The sequence below is a fragment of the Alligator mississippiensis genome, chromosome 1 (assembly GCF_030867095.1).
Source record: "Alligator mississippiensis isolate rAllMis1 chromosome 1, rAllMis1, whole genome shotgun sequence".
NCBI classification, from domain to species: Eukaryota; Metazoa; Chordata; order Crocodylia; family Alligatoridae; genus Alligator; species Alligator mississippiensis.
Window position 1 is genome coordinate 322,672,346 of NC_081824.1, and position 23,748 is coordinate 322,696,093.

A 23,748-nucleotide genomic window follows, 5' to 3' on the forward strand; every position below is an offset into this window, starting at 1 on the left:
ACAGGGGGTGAAGAGCGGGGCAAGAGTGCCCCTCCAGTGGGCAGCCTCACATAAAGCCCCCCTCTCCCAGCCCTTGGGGAGGGGGGTAGGAGGAGTAGTCCCCCTCCAGCATCCCACAGAGCCCCCTTTTCCCACCCTGGGGGGGAGGAGGAAGAGGGGGAAGAGACCCCTTAAGAACAGAACAGAGGCCCCTTCCCTGCCCCAAGGACAACCATCCTGGCATGGTGCTGTTAAGGTGAAGGGAACAGGGAGAAGGGTTAATTCCTCCCTCTGTCCCTTCTGCCCTGCAGCCGAGGTCTGCCAGCCCCAGAAGCCACTGCCGCAGCCCCCTCCCCTCTGCTCCCCAGCTGACAGGCAGACCCCAGCTGCGGTGGGGGAGGAGGGTAAGGAGGGAAGAATTAATCTTGTCCCTGCCCACTCTGCCTTAATGGGGCCATGCTGGCTGGTGTCTGACAATGTCCCATTCCTGCGCTGGCTACAGAGCAGAATGGAGGGGCTAGCTCAGCACTGGAGCAGAGCAGAGGCTGGCCCAGAGAGCATGCTGGGGGAGTCTGGTTTAACTTAAACCAGGAGTGGGTCTGGGACGGACATTGTATAAACCAGTTTGAGTCAAATTAGTTAAGTCTGATACTAGATTCATAGATTCATAGATGTTAGGGTCGGAAGGGACCTCAATAGATCATCGAGTCTGACCCCCTGCATAGGCAGGAAAGAGTGCTGGGTCTAGATGACCCCAGCTAGATGGTTATCTAACCTCCTCTTGAAGACCCCCAGGGTAGGGGAGAGCACCACCTCCCTTGGGAGCCCATTCCAGACCTAAAGGCTACATTCAACCAGGTTTATCTTAAGCCTGTTTCAGCCATTTTCAAACTGGTTTAGGTGCGCTGAATGTCTGTTCTGTTACAGTTTTAAACCAGTTTCTGATCATTTAAACTGGTTTATGTGTAATGTCTGTCCCTAGCCTTACAGATAACTTTTACCCTTTCAGAAAAAACTTCAGATTTTGTAGCTCAGGTTATGTGCCAATCACTGGTTAGGCTCAGACTGAAATCCCGCTCCATAATATTGCCTCTTACTTCTCTCTCTCTCATAATTCCTCTCATAAATGGCTTCTGCTATGATATGGGCTACTAGATTAGGTAAATTTTTTGTTCAGTGTAAGTATGACAGATCTTGTGTCTTTTATGTTGATTTTTAATGGATGAAAATGTTATAGAATAAATTTGCATCCTATAATTTTTCTGTGTTCATTAAAACTAATGAAAACATCTTTGTTTTTAGACGGGTACTGAGACAGAGCTTTGGATCTACTTTAATCAAAACCAGTCCAGGCTAGTACTGCGTCTGATAGAGCATTCTCCACATTTGCAAAGAGATTAGCTATCCAGAGTCATATTATGTTTATGGTAGTTACAGGACATCACTCTGTAAGTGGAACAATCCCACCCATAATTGAGGTGTTTGGTTCACTACCACATTCATTTTGATTTGTTTATGTTTGAACTGGAGAGCTATTGCTTTTCTCAAGCTCCACAGAAACTGATGATGTAAAAATGAGAACACCACTGCAAAACAACATACATTTTACTCAAGGGAAAAAAACATGAAGATTTTTCAAATTTGTTCACATTTCCTGTTTGTGAGACGAACAGTTTATGAAGATCTGATTCTGTGTGTTTATTTTTTATGCAAAACCTTTTTTCCTGATGTTTAGCATTCAAAATGGTGTTCTCTTCACCCCATGCAAAAACTTCATGCCCTACTAACTTCATTAGTGTTTGCCAGGATAATAGAAATAACAATAGGTTGGTTCAGAAGCAGAAAAATATCTTGCAAATAACAACTGGATTTAAGTTTGAAGAGAAAGCTATCCAACTTCAAAGGCACACCATATGGGTCACATGCTATAGGGACATATCCTCACTAGGATCCCCTCCACTGCACAAACTGTGCCAGCACACAGGGCATCCCCTTCTGGGGGGGAGGGGAGGGCACAGAGTCCCTTTCTTCCCTGGTTGCACCAAAGCTTTTAGCACAGTTTGAGGGCTACAAAAAAGCCACAGCTGATTAACTTCAGGAATCATTCCTCAGAGAGAGAGAGGTTTATCTGATGGATTAGAAGAGTCTGAATACCTTCTCCCTTAGTTGCTGAGAGTCAGTTTGTTAGATTTTAACAGCAAGCCTAAAAGGAGATTCTCTTTGTCACAGTGACTAGCTTTTGTTATAGAACAGATAGCAAGTCAGCAGCTGATGCCTGTGTCTGCCTCTGTATTGCTGCTAAGACACTCCCAGATCCTACTTTCATTTAGGAAGATAGGGAAAGCTTCCAAGGAAATCCAAATTTCAATCTAAAAATCAATCACTCAGTTCCAATTTTAAAAAGAAATCACAGATTAACATCAATTAACATTTGAAGACATTTAAAATTCGCAAGGTTGCATGGGGCAGAAAAAACCCACGCTATCAACAAAGCTACTATGTAATCATCAACAGAAAATGAATATTCATTGAAGAGTCTAACTTTTCCTTTAGCAAACAAATATGAATCCTTGATTCCCTGCTCAACAGGGCCTATAATTCATGCTGTAATGCATAGGTTTATGAACTGCGTATGCCAACCTTTGATCGCTCAGTGTTAACAATTGATCCTCCATGGTTTGTGTTGGTAACACGGATTTCTATGACTTGTTCAAAATAAGGCATCTCTTTGTGTTAGAAACAGGTTAATCTTTAGAAGAGAAAGAATGTGAGAACATTTATTTTCATGCAAAAAGCAGAACTAGGTGTTGCTGTTTCTTTCTTAATATCACTATGTAAAAACACTTCCAGATCCCCTGATGAACAGCAGGCAAAAAACAAAACATTGTTCTCTATTTTCCACAGAAGAATTGTATCAGTGCTTGAAACATTTAGACCATTTAGAAATGAAAATACAAATATTCTGGCAGTCTTAGATGTAGAAGCATTATGTTAAGATGGATGTTATGGCCCAGTGAGTATTTTTCACAGAAAAAGCCTGCAAGGGTTTATCTATACTGTGTCAGTGGTGGGTCTTAAGGAGGACGTGACTAACTACAACCTGCCCACCCAAGTCTACTGATGCACTCCCAAGCCAGAAGGTTACCCAGATGCTGCTCTAGACTCATTCCCAGTGCCTGCTTTCAGATCCAAGGGTTCTGCTGACACAGTATAGACAATACCTTAGTGTACCAGCAGCCCTACAGGGCTCTGGGGAGGACACTGGCCTGCTGCTTTGCTATGTAGCTGACCATATGTTAAATATGTAACTTGTGGACTCTATGATAATTTCTAAAGTGTCATTCTAATTATAAGATTCATCTATCATCTCCATGGCAGCATAATGTTACCTGATTTTCCTAAAAGGCAATAAAAAGGTGTTCACATACATTTAAATGCATACACAATTACAATTTAAATAATGAATCCATTTTTCCCAATTTGAAGCTTAACACATTCTTCCTCTTAGCCACAAAACATGATGGCCTGTTATGAATTATGACACAAGTGGAAATAGGAAATACCATCTAAAAGAAAAGCTTTATGTGATATCCATGCTATGAAGGGATTTGCAGACTGGCACTTGTTTTACCTAAGTCCATCTTGGTGTTTACCCAGTCTCTTTTGAAGTAGCACAAACAACAGCATTATTCTTGTTGAAGGATTTACCCCACTCTGATTCTGTTGATGAAAAGAAGCAATGAAGCCAAGTTCTGGGTGATTATAATCAAGCAAGGATTTTACACACAACAGGGAGCTAAAAGGAAGTAAAATTTACATACTTCATGAATCTTGGGGCTCAACTATTAAAAATGAGTAATTGCATTCTCCTGTTAATGGAATAAACATAGACGCACCTGTCACAGCCTGCTGGCCTGCCTGCACCTCCTGTGCCAAAACCTTGTAACTGTAATAAAGTGAATCCCCTTTTATCCCTGCTCCAAGAATCTAGCAAGGATGCTTGTGGCAGTGCACTGTGTGTGCCTGCCACTTGCAACCAGTGGGTTGCGTAGCCCCGGTGTGAGGGGGCGGTACAGTGAGAGGCCCCAATGTGAAGGGGGCCAGTGATGAGGAGCCCGAGAGGGGCCATACATCGAGCCCGGTAGAAGGCCAGCACAATGATAGGCCTCGAGGGGGCAGGGTCCTGCGGTGGTCAGCCCAAAGGGGAGAGTACCCTCGACTGGCCCATGCTGGGGCCAGGACCAGGATGGTCAAAAGGGCCAGGGGCCCACCGTGAGGGACGCCCAAGAGCCGGGGGCCTGGGGTCCCGACTGGCCTTCAGGTGGGCCAGGGCAAGAGGCCAAAGGTTCTGTGGGAACCACACCCAAGAGGGGAAAGTAGCTTCGGGAGAAGGAACAGCAGGACGGTGAGCCCTCTTGAGAGGATAGCAATGCGTGGGGCCTAAAAGACCGGAGACTCGAGAACATGGGGAGCTCCAGCATTAGGGGGTGGTGATGAGAGGCCCCAGCGAGGGGGCGGTGATGATTTAAGGGGGGAGGTGTGTGGCAGAGCACAGGGTGTCTCTGCCACTTTAAGGGCCTGGAGCCGGCAGCCTCCAGGTGCCTGATTAGGGCAGCCATTTTGAGGCCTATATAAACCAAGGCAGTTTGGCTGCAGGAGGGTAGGTAGCAACATTGCCTGGTTGTAGGGCTGTTGTGAACAACCTGGAGGTAAGGGGAAGCTGCAAGGGGTTGGTAGGAGGCTCATGGTCCTGGGCATGACCTGAAACTGCACCCTGCCGGGAGTGGGTGGCCTGGTGGGGCTCTCAGTGGTGCTGGAGCCCCCAGGAAATGCCAGGCCAGTGATCACCCCGGTGAAAGGTGGGTTGGGGTGCCTTAACCCCTAGCTCCCACCACCACTGGGTGAGTTACCCATGCATTTGTTGGGGGGCCCAGAGGGCCAGTGTTGTGAGGGGCCCAGAGAGGGCGGGCCCCGAGAGTGGGAGCGATGTGGGCGTGGTGCTGCGGTTGCCCCCGAGAGGACGGGGAGTAGTGGCATGGTGAGGCCCAGTGACAGAGTGAGCGGCTAGAGAGACCCAGCCCGAAGGGGAGAGTACCCTTGACTGGCCCAAGCTGGGGCCAGGACTACAGTAGTCAAAAGGGCCAGGGCCCACCGCGAGGGACGCCCAAGAGCCGGGGGCCTGGGGTCCCGACTGGCCTGGAGGTGGGCCAGGGCCAGGTAGCCGAAGGTTCTGGGGGAACCACACCCGAGAGGGGAACATGGCTTCGGCGGGGCTAGGTAGCCCGGATGACGGAGTGGCCGCCTGATAGGAAGGATCAGAGAGGGGTCCTGTTAGGACGATTCTGGGGCCCAGTATGGGGCCGGTGACTAGGAGAACACCACGATGCCATCAGCGAGGCTTGGGCTGCGGTATTAGGGGAGGTTGGAGCTGCAGAGCGCCCCCCGGCATCGGGGCATTACAATGGGCAGCCTTCCGCTTAATTGACATCGACATATGAATCGATTATCATCAAAAGCATGGCGGGCGAGATAAGCAGGCGGTTGCCCAGAGACAGGTGGGCGGGCCATGAAGAGCTCAGCCCTGAGTAGGCCTCCTGTCACGGTGACAGGTGGGCGGGCCACGGAGTTCGGCCCTGGGAGGCCCCCCTGTCACAATGCTGATTTGGTTCTCAGCATCTCAGGGGTAAGGTATGCTGACTCTGTTGCTCCACCCAATATACCACTTCCACAACTATGATGCAGATTTCACTACGCTTCGAGAATGCTTGCCGAAAGGTGCAGAACCCGATTTTGTAGCTGAGATCCGTCTGTGTATACATCAGTTTGATTCCAGCCCTACTATCCTCTGATCTACAAAATAGAGAAACAGAGGAATTTAGGAGTATGCACACCTAATAAACATGGCAGTAACTTGGGTGAAGCCTTCAGGTCCTGATCCTGCAAACTCTTTCCACATGAAGCTGAGGAGAATGTGCCAGCTGTTGGCCAAAAATCCCTCACTTGCCAATTTTGTATCTTGTCAACATTTTGGGGGAAATAAAACTACCTTAATTTTATAACTATTGCCAACAGATTGAAGTAGAAGCTTTGGGAGCACAGAAGTCTCATTTTTCCCTTTTATCTATGTGTGATATTTACTTAGATCCAAGAAGAGGTCCTCCCCCCAATTTAACATGGATAAAAATGCCCCTTATCTTGGATTGGAGTGGGAGGCAGTGGAGAACAGGCAGCTGCTGTGGCACAGTTCTGCTACATCTCTACATACATCACGTTACAATTTCTGGAACCAAAACACCACTATTTGCAGCAACCTTGCACCATCAAAATAAAAAGCATACAAAATACCTAAATAAATGGCACATAACAAAAATAAATAAAACATCATTAAAAAAGTAATCTAACTTTGTCCCAACCCTGCTTTTGGTTCACTAAAAGACATCACCCCCCAAAAATCCTTGCTTCTTCATTAAACAAAGCATTCTATTAACAATACCCAGCAATAGTCAGATAACGTATACAAACCAACACTCTTCCTGCCTTCCAGTCTCACCTTAGGATATAAACAGATGTCACCAAAGTGAAGCAGACCAGCTGTAGTGGGGTTCATCTTGCCACAGCTGATCCATTTTATTGGGAGAAACACAGGTCTCCCATTGTCTTGCATCATGCTCCAGGCCCCAGTGCAGACAACTGGTGACATGTTCCCCTCTCTGCCCCATGCTGGATCCCACGCTGACCCAGGCTTCACATACAGACACAGGTCTGTGCAGATCCAGTGCAGATATGGAGGGCAGCACAGGAGCTAGGGAATTCCCAGTGACTTGTGCCTTCACGCTGGGACCCACACTGACCCGTGCCTTTGTATGAAACATGGGTCTGCTTGGGTCCCAACATAGAGGCACAAGGTGCTGGAAATTCTCCAGCTCCTGTATCACTCTGCTTCTCTGTGCTGCAACCCCTGCGTCACACGGAGGCATGGGTTGGTGCAGGTCCCCTGTGGGGTACCTTGGACACCCGGAAGGCAGAATATCCCTGATGCCCCTGTGGTTCTATGCTGGGGCTCACACCACTTCATGCTTCACACAGGTCAGTGCAGGGTGGTGTGGTAGCCAGGGAATCCCCTGGTGTCCTGTGCCTCCACACCAGGACCTGTGCATACCCATGCCTCCCTGTGAAACATGTGTCAGCAGTTTCCCCACTTACCCAGACATGTCCCTGGGATCCCCATGTTTAAGATGCATATGGGTAAGCATGGAAACCTTGACTTTCATCCTTACCCAGATACATCCTCAGAGATCCTCAAGGTGTAGCTGGGTACACAGGGAAACTGTCTTTCCCTGCTTACCCAGATGTGCCCTTGGAGATCCCACAGTTGTGTCTCAGTAAATGAGGAAAGTTGAGTAGGTGCTTCATTGCCTCTTTTCATCAACAGAATCAGAGTGGGATAAATCCTTTGACAAAAATAATGCTGTTGTTTGTGCTAGTTCAGAGGAGACTTGGTAAACACCAAGATGGACTGAGAGAAAACAAGTGCCAGTCTGTAAATCCTGTCATAGCATGGATATCACATAAAGCTTTTCTTTTAGATGGTATTTCCTATTTCCACTTGTGTCATAATTCATACCATACAGTCATGTTGGCTAACAGAAAGAATGCGTTAAACTTCAAACAGAAAAAACTTTGGGCTTAAGAGGCCCAATTCTGCCTGGCAATTCCTAGGATACCACGATCAGGTCTGTCAGGCCTGCAGAAAGGGCACTAGAGAATGCAGGAAGCTTCAGATTGCTCACACTTTTCCACCATAAGCAAATAGATGTCCTCCACAATAAAGCAACACAAATTATTACTACCTTTTTTTGTGACCACAAATTTGGGCATTTGTGTTGCAACAAAATGTAGGGATGTTTGTTTGTTTTCACTTTGTGCTGCCATAGAAAAATTTATGGCATCACAGAGGTGACCAAAGACAACTGCAAGACTGTACTTATTTTTTTACCCAATCTCCAGTCTTGTGCAATTGTCGTAAAGCAGGGGTGGGCGAAATACGGCAGCCCAGACTACGCTGCGTGCAGCTGGTCCCACCACCCTCAGGCGTGCAGCAGGACCGGGGCAGCATGACACCAGACTCCACTTCCCAGCAGCCCAGTCAGCAGTGACTCCTTCTGGCTGCCACTGCTAATATCATAGCCACCACTGGACCCAGCCCCACTGCTGCGCACCCCGGTCTGTCTGCCATGTACCCACCACCAGGGGCACTGCATGGAGCAGGTGGGTGGGGTCTCTATGGAGACTGGTTCAGGAACCACACTGGCAGAGCGCACCTGGCTGAGTCAATGGGATGGGGCCACAAGCAGGTAGGGAGTGGCAGGACTGGGATTGGTGGGCAGGCCTGGAGCAGAGCTACTATTTGCTTCCCATATGTCCTTGCAGCGGACTCCCATTCCACAGGCAGAGGCTTGCTGGGAGAGGATCATGGCTTTGCCCCAAGCCCTGACTTTGTGCTGACACCACCACTCAATCCCTGCCCCGGTCCTGGTCCCAGCTCCATCCTCCTGTCCTGGTCCCAGATGTTGTTCCTCACTTGCCCTCAACCCCATTCCATCCACCCAGCCAAGTGCACCCTGCCCGCGTGGATCCCAGGTCAGTTTCCATGGAGATCCTAGGGCTGGGGCTGGGTCCAGGATCACTGAGCAGTGACAGCTCAGGGTTCAAGGAGTTTTGGTGAGCTGTTGCAGAAGAAGCGGGGGTGAGGGGGGGGTGCTGACCCAGCCTATAACAGCTCACCAAAACTCCCTCCATCCCAAATAATTGCCCACCCCTGTTCTAAAGTCAGGCAAGCTCCACAGAGGTCTCTATTAGGCCTGTGCAAGTAGGCAGTTATTTGATCTAGCTTCAGATCCGGCCGCTTTGGATGCCAGCGATCCAATCCAGAGCTCTGGATTGGTTTCCCACTTTGATCCATCCAAAGCGGCTCTGAAGCTTCGGAGCCGCCTCAGAGATCCGGCCATAGGGTATAACGGGGAATCAATGAAATATCTATAACTCTTGTTTTTCTGAAGTCTGTGGTTTTGTAGGTGTTAATCCTTGCTAATTAACTCATTAATGTTAATAAGTTAATTAGCAAGGATTAACACCTACAAAACCACAGACTAAGGAGAGGAAATAATCAATACAGACAATCAACTGCCCCAAGACAGAGACAGTGAGTTGCACAAGCACCCATGGCACGAGCTTTGCCTGTCAGCAGCTTGAGGTGCAGTTCCTCCCAAACCTCTGCACTGATCTTCTTGAAACCTGGCAGACTTTGTGGCCTCATCAGGAGCCACCAGCCTTGCAGTTTTCACCCCCCTATGGTGTAACACATACAAGTGACATGAGTTTTGCTTTCATGAATTTGGGGTGCAGTTTCCCCAAAACCCCTGCCACCATCTTCTTGAAACTTGGCAGACTTCATGCTCTTGGTAGAAGCTATCATCTCTGCAAGTTTCATCCAAAGGAGACAAAAAACAACAAAGTTGTAGATATTTCATTGATTCCCCATTATACCCTATGGCCGGATCTCCAAGGTGGCTCCAAAACTCTTCCAAAGCGGTTTGGAAGGTCCAAACCACTTCAGAAAGCCTAACGAAGCCAGTGCTTCAGTCCAGATGTGCTGCTTCAGATGCCAAAGCTTCTCTGGATCCAAAGCACGGTCCGAAGCCTCGCACAGCCCTAGTACCTATAACATCACTTCATTATGTTTCTGATCAGCCAGCAGATGTCACTAATGAACTGAGCTCTCCAGTGGACAGCTGTTCGCAGAAGGGCTGATGTACATTCACTGGAAAAACAGAAGGAAGATATAGTACAACTTGCATGTTAAGAAGAATAAGCTAAACTATAAGAATTAAAGGAAGCCAGTGACATTAATTAATATTAGGCAGTATCGTTATCAGAGGGACATGGTGACAGAGTGGCTACCATGTTTTGCTACAACTCTCAAAGAGTGAATTCAAGCCACTTTCTGGACTTTTGGCAAAGGCTGCTCCTAGGGGACCCAGCAGCAAATTGCCAGTTTTGCTCTCACTAAATTTCTTCACCTTGGCTAACACTTGCAGTGAGTGACTTCATCCCCATGTAAGGCTACAGGCACAAATGAAAGCCACCTTGCCCTGGTAAATGGCTTCCTTTGGCAAGACAGCAGTTTCAATACCACCAGGCTTCACCTGGAGTATATGCCATCGGGGGTGCAGGGCAGTTGTGTTTACTTAGCAGTGGCCATGTGTGTGATACACACAATCAATAATGCCAAAGGTCCATGTGGGCCTGGCAAACCCATAGAACCACCATGGTTAAGGAACACCGCTTTTTGTAGCCAACGCGCACAAAGGAGTGATGAGTTTTCCTACCACTCCCAATGCAATTTGTGAAGTAGGCTGGAGTCAGACAAAGCTTCCACAACTACTTTTGCTATGAGTGGGGAAGCAACGAAGCAATACAGACTGAAAACAAGATGAGCAACACTGACTGGAACATAAGCATGGGCATGGCAGCTAAGTGCACTGATGCTGCACTCACCAACACAGGTCCATGCATTCCAAATGGAAGTATAATCTCCTCTGTTTCCAGCTACGGTATGGACAAGGAGCTATGGTGGAACAGGGAAGGATGTATACTACCTTGCAGTGTACGTTAGTTCTAGCTCTTAACCACTAGGATAGCCCAACAAAATGCATTGTTTTAATTTCACTCTATCAAATGTATGCATGGGGACTGACAAGCTTGTGATAGGAGGTCTCTCAGGGATTGGGTGAAGCTGATAAAATGACCAGAAACTTAAGGAAAATGAAGCATCAACAAATCTAACCTTTTTGTAATTTTTCTGTTACTATTGTTATAGCATGTGTGTTGAAAAGGAGGAAGCAATGGGGTGTAGCTATGACCAGCCTTTTTCTTAGTCAAATTTACAGAGGCTAGACATTTCCTTTTCCAAAAGCCTCGTGAAACACGGCGATACATCGGCAGCATCAAAATCTGCTTTCACTTTGTACGTATTTTTTACCCTGTTTTTTTTTTTAAACAGAATTTCCAATGTGTTACTTTGTAATGTAACAGATCGGGTGTCATTTTGGTTTGTGGTCACGGACTCATCCAAAAATGCAACAACTGTTCCCAGAGGCGAGGTTGAGGCAGCCATAAGGTATAGTAATTCCTTCTCCATATTACTCTTCCATTCTAATCAGAGGCCCAATTAATGTGGATCTGTGCATCTTATATCATATGAACTAATAGTCTTTGCCTTTTAATGATATAAATCAATTTATTGTATGAATCAAATATACGAATTTATCATTAACATTGTAGGTTTTAATCATACCATGGGGTTGATACTATTTTTCCTTTGTGCATATGAGATGAAAAGGAGTTTTATCCATATGAGGGGAGCAACCTCTTAGCACTCTTGAAATGTGTGACCCTTTGAAAATAGCCTTTAAAAATATAGTGGATTCTCAGAAATCTAAACACTTCACAGAGGTCTACATATAAACCAGTGTTGACCATGTGCTTCACATCTGCCTCAGCCAACTTACTCAGAGTCAGCTAAGGGTCTTCCTCAGGGGATTTTGTACTTTTATTTCAAATGAAAAAGGCTCATTCTTTCAGTGCCGGATGTTCACACTGCAGTCAGCCCAAGGACACCTAGCTGAATATCTTACTGGTACTCACATTTTTTTCACTTCAGATTTTTCTAGGAAACCTATCCCTGTCATAGCTGAGCACTGCTTGTACAAGTTGTTCTGTTTTCTTATTAAATATTATGTTCTGAAACCAGTACAATAATATTGTGAGGCTGCATAATTAGAGGGGAAAAACAGGTTATTTGGCCTTAGCAGTCTGCTGTCTGCATAAGGACTTTACAAGGGTGACTCCCAGAAGCAGAGTTACCCCCACATGTTTCTGCAACATTGAGTAGAAAATAGATCTCTTTGTTTTTAAACTTGCTGTACTTTGTCTTTAAATCTCATGTTATCTTTATGGAGGTGTAATACCTAATTCCCGATGAATGAGTATGCATTCTTCGGGAAAGATTAATTTTTAAGCTTATGAGCAGATTAAGCTATTTCCTACAGAGATACCAAACAACTTCATTACATTAGTGGTGCAAGGAGATTATTTATTCACTGGAGTTTTCTAAGAGTGCTGGAATGCACTTTTGAATGCATTAATTTCTGTTATTCTTGAAACAACCAGTTACATAAGCTGATTTATTTTAAGTCTTTAATATTCACTGTTTGTCACCAAAATTGCATTGTATTATGGCCTCTTAGATTTTAACTGTTGTCTCTCATCAAATAAATAAAAATGTAACATTTAAAAAATGGTTTACATTTTTACCACTAAATTGAGACAAAAAAATAAAATGCTCCCTGGACTGAATATTCCAACAGGCAACTTCTTTGCTTACGGGATTCCAGATTGAATTCTCCTTCTTCCTATTTATTGTATATATTACATTCACACCTACAAAATCTAGTTGCATACCAGGTTGCCATACTATCAGATACTGTACAAACAAAGAACACAGAAAATGATGGTCCCTCTGAGCTATCTTAACTACAGTAAGAATCACAAGATGAGTTATAAGCTTAAAATTTATACTTATCTTCACATATGCAACATACATGTACAGATATTTGCCTGTATTCACCTAAGCACATACTAGTGTGATTCATGAACAATAACTTCAAGCTGAGGTTTGCTCATGACCATCAGTTAATACCAGCAAGGCAGAAAATTCGTCATCAAATTTCACCATCTGATATATTGTATAACATATGGTTCTCAACTCAAAGGGGAAATCCTCACTTTCCAAAAACATTCAAGAACTCAGTGTTTAGGGTATAGGCAATATTATGACTTAAGAGATCTTACAATTTCTAGAAAAAAACCACACACATTTTACAGGTCCATATATACATATTTATTGCTGATAAACACTTGCTCTGTTGTAAAAAAAACAAACAAAAAAGCAATTTGAAATAGTCCCACAAGTTGGTATATAAGAAAGTATTACAAAGAAGACTAACTTGCCCTAAAGATACATTTTAGAAAATACATTTTCTAAAATAAAGAATTTGACTATACAATTCCTCCCATGCTTGAAACTGACAAATTTGAAGCATGGGAGGAAGAAGGAGAGGAGCAGAGTATGGACTCTGGACTTCATAAAAGCAGACTTTGACTCACTTAGGGAACTCATGGGTAGGGTCCCTTGGGTGGCCATTCTGAGGGGGAGAGGACTCCAAGAGAGTTGGTTGTACTTTAAAGAAACCTTACAGAGAGTGCAGGAATAAACCACCCCAATGTGCAGGGATACTAGCAAGGATGTCAGAAGACCACCTTGGCTTAGGAAAGAACTCTTCAGTAAGCTAAAACACAGAAAGGAAGCTTATAAGAAGTGGAAACTTGGACAAAAAGCTAGGGAGAAGTATTGCTTGGGCATGCAGGGATGAAATCAGAAAGGCCAAAGAGCAACTGGAGTTGCAGTTAGCAAGGGATATGAAGGGTAACAAAAAGGGTTTCTATAAGTATTTCAGCAGCAAGAAGAGGATCAGGGAAAGTGTGGGTCCTTTACTAAATGGGAGAGGCAACCTAGTGACCGAGGATGAAGAAAAGGCTGAAGTACACAATGTCTTTTTCATTTCAGTCATCACAGGCAAGGTCAGCTCCTAGACTACTGCTCCCAGTAGCACAGTTTGGGGAGTAGGTGAGCAGCCAACAGTGGCAAAAGAACAGGTTAGGGCCTATTTAGAAAAGATGGATGTGCACAAGTCCATGGGGCTGGATGGGATGCACCTGAGGATTCTGAGGGAGTTGGCTGATATGATTGCAAAGCTGCTGGCCATCATGTCTGAAAACTCATGGTGATTGGGAGAGGTTCCAGTTGATTGGAAAGGGCAAATATGATGCCCATCTTTAAGAATGTGAAGAAGGAGAATCTGGAGAGTGATAGACCTGTCAGCCTTATCTCAGTCCCTGGAAAAATCATGGAGCAGTTCATCAAGGAATCCATTTCTGAGCACTTGGAAGAGAAGAAGGTGATTAGGAACAGTCAGCCTGGATTCACCAAGGGCAAGTCATGCCTGACCAACCTGATTGCTCTCTATAATGAAATGAATGGCTCTGTAGATGCAGGAAGACCAGTGGATACTTCCAAAAGGAAGTACTAAATCATGGCGCACTAACAACATCCATAGCAACACAGGTAGACATGCCCAATAAGGAGCAGTAGTCTCAAGTTGCAGCAAGGGAAGTTTAGGTTGAACATTAGGAAAAAACTCTTTCAGTAGGAGGGTGGTAAAGCACTGGAATGGGTTACCTAGAGAGGTGGTGGAATCTCCATCCTTGGAGGTTTTTAAGGCCCAGCACAACAAAACCATGGCTGGGGTGCTCTAGTTGGGGATGGTCAGGAGGTTGGACTAGATGACCTCCTGAGGTCCCTTCTAACTCTAATTTTCTATGATTCTAAGTTCCTTAGGTTTTGAGAGAGATTAGTTGTCTTCAAGTTAAATACAAGGAACATTTCTTAGACAGTTAAAACCTTTCACAGGGAAAGAAATGTTTAAAATGTAAAATGCTGTAGTTTAATGAAGAAATTAATATTGAGTTTGGACGACTAAATTGTTATTAGTGGCACAATTTAACTTAAAAACATCTAATAATGAATAGATCATAGTGCACAGCCTTCAAGACACTGTTTAGTTTGAAGGAACATAGGTAATAAACCTATTCTATGTCTCCAGGGTGTCACCAGTGTGCTCAGGTTGTCAGTGTGGTTAGGGTCCATGTTGTTATCTAATTCCATTAGTGTGGTTTGGGGGTTAGGTGATACCAGTGGTTGCAGGGCTGGCACTGGAAGATAGTTCTGTCCCAGCCTGAGTCCCATGGTTGCAGGGCCCAGGCTGGGAGATCCTTCTCTCCCAACACCAGCTCTGTGGGACTCAGGCTGGGAGATAAGTTTCTGCCAACCCTGGCCCTGTGACTGCGGGAGTTGAACTGGGCAATAAGGTTCTTCCAGCCCTGGCCCCACAATCACAGTGTGGGTCCTGAAAGCTCCTTGCTGTCGGGGCAGGGGAACGCTGACTCTGCCCGGACTCTGGTGGGAGAGCCCGCCCTGGCTGCAGGCAGCTCCTGGGGGTAGGGACCAATCTCCTGCCCCTGCTGCCTGGCTGACCAGGAGCACATTTACTCCCTGTCAAGCATCTACACATGTGCTACTGAGCAGTAAGTAATCTTGAGAACATTTGCTACTTGCATTTGCAGGTAGCAAATTTACTAGCTATTAGAGTCAATTGCTGTGCAGTAAGCACTGGCAAGTGTAGACACAGCCACTTATTGTGCAGTAATTAGCTATACTGAGCAGTAAAGCATCTCATGTAGATGTACCCAGCAATTACCATCCATTTCCAACTTCTCTCCAATTAGTGTGCCTTTCCCACTAGATAAGGATACCCATTTGTCACATCCCTCTTATCTTTGTTTTGGTGTTATGTATTGCTGGTATCAGTTTATCCTCTATCTGTTGGTCCTTGGAGGCACCTCTAAAACTAATGAGCAATTTTTCCAGCATTTCTGTACAGGCCGTATATGGTATGGAATGCCTCGTTTTGCATGTATTGGGACCTACTTCAGTTAACACTGTTAGCAGGGCCTCTGTGTGCTTTGTATATGCACTGATCAACGGTTGTATTAAACCATACTCCAGCTAGGCCTATACCTACTTCCTTCCTCTGAGTAGGGATATTCCTGGGTGTCAGGAATCTTCTTCTGTCTTGTAATTCCCAGACAGCAGGGTCTGTGGCATTAAGCATAATTTGGAGCAATTCTGTGGCTGGATTAATGTGAATGAGAGGTCAGATCAGCCCCCTAGAATCAGATTGGGTGGGGGGGAAAGAGCCTAGGTACATGCTATTTGAGTGCTACATAGTTGCAGGGCTGGGAAGCAGGAGTGCTGCAGGGCTGGAGCCAGGAGTTCCTGTATTCCATCCCATCTTTGATGCTGACTCTCTCTGTGGCCCTCTCGTAGTAGTAATTCCTTACACCACTTAGGTATCACACCAGACTGGTGGGAACATCAGTTAGCAGGGGTCTGGTCCTGCTCCCAGTGAAGTCATTCAGAGTTTTGCAGATTACAAACACTGCACCATGCAAGTATTAAGTATTGTTACTTAGCTGAAAAGCTGTTTGATGTATGAAATTAAGAATCACCCCAGCTCAAGGGCAAAGTTACTTTTGTTATAATAATATTTAACACCTGCAAGCTATGATATTTTAGTGAATGTTACATTTTTTAAAAACACATTCTATTTCATAGGGGGGCCTCCTGCCCAAGGTTGCAAATATATTCATTGCTTATTATTTATGTATAATATATTAAATCTCACCCCTGTACCCTAAGCTTTCAGAGAGTTATGTATGGAAGCCTTATGGCTAAGTCCCTGCAGATATAGATTGACAGTGCCTATGGATTGTTAAAGTGGAGATCCTAATAATCCTCACAGTGGGATACATTCACTCCTGCTGCAGTTGTACTGCTTCTACTAGGGCTCCTTTGTTTCCCACTGTCATTGATATATATGTTTATATTTTATGCTGTGGTTTGTATTTTTTAAAGGATGACCAGAAACAGGATCAATAATGCCTTCTTACTGAATGACAAAACAATGCAGTTCTTGAAGATTTCCTCAACCTTACCACCACCCACTGAATCCTCTGTACCTATCTGGCTTGTCGTATTTGGTGTTGTCCTTTGCCTCATCGTGGCAGGAATTCTTTTCCTCATAGTATCAGGGATCCAACAACGCAAAAAGTAAGCAGCTTAGCTTATTTTTTTCTTCTAACCCACTGCTAGTGAATGGAGTGAACTGGAAGTCTTTGAGAAACATGGCAGCTTTCTCTGCCCAGTTGAGGACATCTGTTATCTTTGTTGAAGGCAAATAACTGTATTTGCTTGCATATAATAAACCCTGGAATATAATACAGCACTCTTTCCTGCCTATGCAGGGGGTCAGACTCGATGATCTATTGAGGTCCCTTCCGACCCTAACATCTATGAATCTATGAATACACACTGTGTTTTTGAAAGGCAGTATAAAGAAAACCAAGATTTTTCCAGTCATAGCTACACAGAGCAAGGATAGAACTAATTCACTCTTTTTCTTGTTTAGCTAGAGCTGAAACCTTATCTGTTGCTGAAGACTGTTCCCCATGGGTGGATCTAAGATTTTGGAAATAGCTAAAAAGTCTCCAAGGCTGTGAGATAAAAGGAAAGAGACCAAGAGCAGCTGGCAGGAAGCAAAATTGCCCTAAGAATGGTTAGCTTAAACATCAAAAAGCATTAAAAAGGAGAGACAACTGTTAACGTCTCTGAAGTGAAGAATAATGAGCCGTTATGTCAACTAACTCCTTCAGCTGCTTGTGATGCAACAATTGCTGCACTGTGGAATGTGAATCAAAGCAGATTTCTTCTATTCTACTCATAAAATCAGTTTACCCTGCTTAATACATGCACCCAAATTTTAAAGGGGCTGATTTTGGGGGAAATGGTGTGTGTTGTATGCTAGAAAATACAGAATTATTTTAGAGTATGAGGTTCTTAACCAGGGTAAGAACAGGATATTGAAGGTTCTCCTAAATATAGGTGATTGCTTTCTAAGGACTTAATTTGCTGCTAGCTCTCTTAAAAAAGTTTTGTGCACTGCACACTGGCTTTTGTCAGTAGAGCCAGAAACATGAGTTAGTGGCAGGGCAAAAAGCCAGCAGTGACTGAAGCTGCCCCTGGTGAAGAGAATTTTAAAGCTGGCAGTTTAAAAACAAAACACCCTAGTCCTTGTAGGTTCAGGACCCAAGTGCCAGCCACACCAGTGATTAATGGACTATTAGGAAGAACCTGATCTTGTAAGACAGCCTATGAACCTAGCTCACAAGCTCAGTTCCAGAACTAATTCACCATGAGACTAGATTTTTGTCGCTATGCAGTAAAGTAATGAGGTATAATTTTTCCACCACTCACCTGTTTCATATTGCAGTGCTGGCCAACATAATGAGTCAATTGGGAGCTGCTTAACTTGATAGTCCCTGTTTTGAGTGAATGGATTGAAGAAGGCAGAAAGGGGCAGGGAGTAGATGGATCCTGAGTTTTGGCCCCCTGCTACTACTCTCTACTTCAATTATCTGTTAGTTTGCATAGTTCTGCTTGGATAAGAACATTTCTCAGCTCATCAGATGTGAGAATCTACTCCTGCTTGAAACTGAAACACTTGAGGAACCTGGTACTTTTTTTTAACAAACATCTTGGTTTCACTATAGGATCACACAGGAACAGAAGAGGGATTGGGGGTACAGACTTGCTGACAACTAGGTAGCTTGGAAACTGGCAAGTGCACGATGGAAAATACTTACACATATGTATACATTCCCACTTACGAGACTGATTCATGGATTCAAAAGACTTGCATGCTTCTTTTCCATGCAATCCAAGTACTGTTTAAACCAAACAAACTGTAGATGAATGAGGCTCTTGTGGTGAGTGAAGCTGTAGCTCCTCCCCTCTTTCCCCTACCACTGAATTTATCAGGGTGGAGAGGTGGGGAAAGGAAGGGTGAACAGCTGTGATACTTACTCTATGGACTCCAGAGCTGCATGAAAGACATACACTGACCAGCCGATGAATTCAGAGCTCATGGCAATGTAGAGCTCTGACATGCTGGCTTGCTGGTAAGCTCAGAAAGCTCACAGCACATGCAGCACATAGCCAACCGGGGGGTGTAACTGCAACACTGCACTCCCCCTGGACCTGCCACTGGTTTTACCTTTAGGCTGAATTCTGTTCCACTGCAATCAGTGGGATTTTGGTTATTGGCCTCATGGAGTGCTAGGTGAATCTGGTACCAAGCAGAGTCTCTCTAGCACTTGACAAGCCTGTTTTCTTGTCTGCACACTACCCTATCACCATGGCAGTAAGACAGCTCTTTTTTCTCTAATAGAATTGGCAAATTTCCAAGAGAGGAGAGACATCCTCAGAGGCTGTGACTATGAAGAGTCATGCTTTCCTCTTCTCTTTAAAGCATGTTACAGTCAGAGGAGAGAAGAGTTCATAGATCACACACCTACACCCCTAGATCACACACAGTTATTTTTGGCAGTCCTGTAAGGCTATCTATCTCCCAAAGGCCAGTAAAAGTTTATTATAGTTAATATCATGGATGTTTAAGCACTGAGTCAAGCTGTTACAGTATGCGTTGTGGGACTGGAAGAAGTACTATAGCTGATCTTTGAGTTTCTTATCCTCCAAAATTGCTGATGCTGCAAGCTGTAAAATACAGCAGGCTTTTTGATTATGAAACAGTGGATCTCAAGGTCAAAAATAAATCAAAAGAATGATAAGGATATCATTGCCTGATGGTTCTAGACTAAATTTCTTAATCATTTAGCAGTTTAGATCAGTTCATTCCATGGCTTCTTTAGTATGAATTATTTCAATTTAGGGCATGGCTGCAACATATTTACACCAGGGTAAGTTACACTGCTTTTGTACATGGATATAAATTTTACTGGAATCTGGAGTGGACAGACATGCAACTATTCTGGGCTAGCTGCATGTGGTAGGCATCTGAAGGGAGTCAGTTTGTTCCAGGCTAAGCTTCAGGGTTGTTGGCTGTAGCTGTGTAAGTCTAAGGACATAGGCAGGCAAGGTTCTTTAGGTAGTTGTGATATCTTTTATTAGACCAACTAAATAGTTAGAAAAAAATTCTTCGTAAGATTTCGGGCACAAACACCCTTCATCAGGCATAGAGAGACTCAGCTGGTGTTATGTGTTCTCCAAGGTAGAAAATAAACTAATTTATAACATGCAGGTCTGTGAAAATGCAAATGAGTGGAAGTTTGGAAGACAATGGGTAAGATAATCCCCCCAAAATGTACACCCTTAGTTATGACATTCTGTCTTTCCCTGCAACCTATATGGAAAATTTTCAAACAATTGCAACCCATGCTAGAAGAAGATCCAATTCTTAAAGAGATCTTTCCAGAACCACTCATCCTAGCCTTTAAATGAGCACCAGACCTCACTAACCTCATCACCATAAGCAAACTTCCTACGACCCAAACAATACTAAATGGATCTGACCATGCCAGAACAAGAAAGGTAAAACCTGCCAATGTATCTCCACCAGTCCCACAATAACTACACCCTACAACAGAACCATCATCATTCCTGGATCTTACACCTGTACCTTCAGAAATGTTATATAACTTATCCAATACACAAAATGCCCTAATGGAAAATATGTAGGAGAAAGCAAACATCTGTGTACTGAATGAATGCACACCAAAGATCCATCAAAGACAAAAATATCCAGTTACCTGTGGGGGCACACTTCTCACAAGACAATCACTCCCTCTCCCATCTCTCAGTTCTAATCCTCAAAGGGAATTTATAAAACACCTTTCGTAAACGAGGCTATGAACTTCACTTCATAAATCTACTGGATGAAAAAAATCATGGACTAAATATAGACATTGGATTTACGATATATTACAACCTGCCTGACATCTGATACCCTGGGTAACCTGCCTCCAGCTAACCACTTGCATTACTTCACACATTTCCCTCCCTTCCTCTCCCCCTGCCTCCTATCTCTACCAATTGTCTTCCAAACTTCCACTCATTTGGATTTTCACAGACCTGCATGTTGTAAATTAACTTCTTTTCGATCTTGGAGAACACATAACACCAGCTGAGTCTCTCTATGCCTGATGAAGGGTGTTTGTGCCTGAAATCTTGCAAATAATTTTTTCCAGCTATTTAGTTGGTTTAATAAAAGATATCACATCTACCCAAAGAACCTTGCCAGGCTAAGCTGCAAACATAGGACTTATCACTAGTGTAAGTTCCACCATTGAAATTTGCAGTGCATCTTGTACAATGTATTTTGTACCCCACTGTATTTTCCTGGGGTAATTCTACGTAGGCTTTAAGTATATCTGTGTAAGGTTGTGCATGCTGTATCCACTCTTTTTGTGCACTTGTATAATATCAGTAATATTGGTGTAAATATGTCACGTGTCCAGGTTCTTAGATTCAGGGGAAAGTGATAGTACAAAAGCCACACTATTATTTAAGCTAGTAGACACAAGCCTGGTAGGATCCAGTCACTTGTGCACATTCATAATAGTGAGCACAGCTCACCATTGGGACAGATAACCAAGGTGCAGGATGCATTCATTCTCCAATAGGTAGAGTCATTTAATGTATATCTGTGCCGTGTCTCCACTACTACCAGGGGTGCGTGCCACCCACTCTCACTTGAGTGCAGCAGACCCAGATATGTGGTGATTATGCCATTCCAAGTACAACCCTGGCAGTTGCTCTCAAGCAAGCTAGAGACCAAGGTACTGAAAACAGTCAAAGAGAGACATCCCTGGAGTTGCCTCATTGTCACATTTCCGGGTTTGTCATGGACATCTGTGTGTGGGTAGGTGGGGTGTGAATGGGAATGTGTGTCCGTGGCAGCAATGAGGATGTGGTATAGACATGCCCTCAGCCAAGACTAGATTATTTTATAAAAGATATGTGAGCAGCAAGGATTTTTGTGGGTGATATTGAAATCTGCTGCAATGGAAAATTCACATGCTTGCCTCTTGCATAATTCCTGGACCATCACAGCAACAACATCCTTCCAACACTTTATAAAAGATAGGTTTTTATTCTACCACAAGTTGCTGAATGCGGGAACCACTGGGTAAAATCCATGGCCTGTATTATAAAGGAAGTTAAACAAATAATCATAATGGTCATTTCTCACTTTAAAATTGATTACATCTACTAACTTATATCTCATTCTTACATTTCCTTTTTTAGTTTGCACTGTCTCCAGATCATTTTGCAAAGCAGGACATTGAGGTATAGTGGTTAAAGTGAGTCGTCATAAGGGCACCCATGTAAAAGCTATATTAGAATGTACTCAGGAGTTCCTGGCTCCCAGTGCTGTTTTCAGGCATTAAACTATTTTACTGTATATTAAGTATTGTGAACTTCTTAATTAATGGGAAAATTAATCTATTTTCCTTTATGTATGAGCCACTCATATATAGCTCTTGGTTGCGCAGTGTATTCTAATGCTGTATTGTAATTTTATGTTATTCCTTTGTAGAAAGAATAAGGAGCCTGCAGAGACAAAGAATTTAGAAGAGAAATGTGAAGTAACTGTAACAATAGAAAATGGGATGCCCTGTGATACGCTGAATTTAAAAACTGGCCAGATTAACGGAGGCTATGAAGCTGATGATGAACGGTTCACACCTCTATGAAATGTTACTTTGTACATTTGGCTTCTTTTAAAGACTGTACACCCCCTTCATCTTGTCACTAGAGCTGAACATCAACTACCAAGAGCAGCAGAATGCATCCTTTCACTATAGGAAGGAAGTTTTCTTTGATAACACACACATACACAGATGCACGTAATCAAACATTACACGTTGTTTGGCCACAATACAGAGTTACTGTTTCTGGGCACAGCAGCTCAGAAGACCATGAAATACTGTCCAAAGTTTACCATGGAATGGGACTGAAGCCTGATTTATGCCCCATGTTTTGATATTAGAGATTATTCAAATATGTCATTATGATTTGTTCATTGTTTTCCTACCCTGGAATAAATGTGAACCGTGCTGCTCTTCTGTGTTGTGTGACAGAGCATTAATCACTATCAGTTCTCACTGGGACTGCTCCTCAGTGAGATGTGAATGTTTCTCTGGAAACTGGCAGTCATATGCTGAATGACAGCGTGCCTTTTGTTTGAATAGGGGTTAATACACAGGAGTTTTACTTACTGAAAAAAAGTTTCAGGCCATGTGCCTGATCCTGAAGTGTGTGGAGACCTTTCTTACCTTCTGAAAGTGAAGGTTATGAGATGACTGGGCCAGAGGCTTATATATACCAAAGAGGGAGAAGAGATCTGATCTTTAATCTAGCCAGCAAAGGTACACAATTTAACAACTAGAAGTTAAGATCCTCAAAGTTTGACAGAGGAGGCTAAGAAGAGGCTTGCAGAGGCACAAAGTGCAGATAAATACCCAGCTCTCACTAAATCCATGAGTGCTGAGCTAGTGAAAATAGAACTGATTACAAGGAAGTGTGGTAAATTTGACATCACTTGGACTTTGCAAATCATGACTAGACATTTTCTACTACGACTGTAGATATACATTCTACTTCAGGCATTATTAGGCTTGAGGCTAGCATTGCTGGATACTATTTTATGACTTGTGCTATGTAAAAAGTGATCAAAATGATCCCTGCTGAGGTGCCTTTCAAATTGGTGAATCTGTCATGGAAGTGAATAGGAATTGAGGGTACCTTGTAGTATTAAGCCCTTTATTATCTTTGGATTATTTTAATGGGAGACACTCATACATAGCTCATGGCAGAAACTGACATTAAAGACCAAGTCCTGCTCCAAGTGAAATGAATGCTAAAACTGCCATTGACCTCAGTGGAACAGGTTCCAAGCCAAAGCAGAGGAGAGAGAAGTGTGTGCGTTAAAGAGGATGCGAGTATGCTGAGGTGATGTACGAGATTTACACGTCTTCATCAACCTTCTTCCTTCCATATACCATGCTTTGACATTCATATGCTACACCAATGGAAGATAAAATTGCATGTCAGGCCATTGTCAGTGTTTTGCATTTGATATTTTTAAACAATATTTAAATTATTAATCAAGT

The 23,748-nt window shown here is 43.9% G+C and overlaps 1 protein-coding gene across 1 annotated transcript in view; it reads left to right on the plus strand.

Annotated features, from left to right (window-relative positions):
• CLTRN (collectrin, amino acid transport regulator) overlaps positions 1-22,701 on the plus strand; it is a 33,894-nt gene extending 11,193 nt beyond the window's left edge. Inside the window, exons 4-6 of the mRNA XM_019495090.1 lie at positions 11,042-11,158; positions 16,634-16,828; positions 22,173-22,701. Of these exons, the coding sequence (XP_019350635.1) occupies positions 11,042-11,158; positions 16,634-16,828; positions 22,173-22,329 (469 nt within the window). The 3' untranslated portion in view covers positions 22,330-22,701. The remainder of the gene's footprint in view (positions 1-11,041; positions 11,159-16,633; positions 16,829-22,172) is intronic.
• The last annotated feature ends 1,047 nt before the right edge of the window (positions 22,702-23,748 follow it).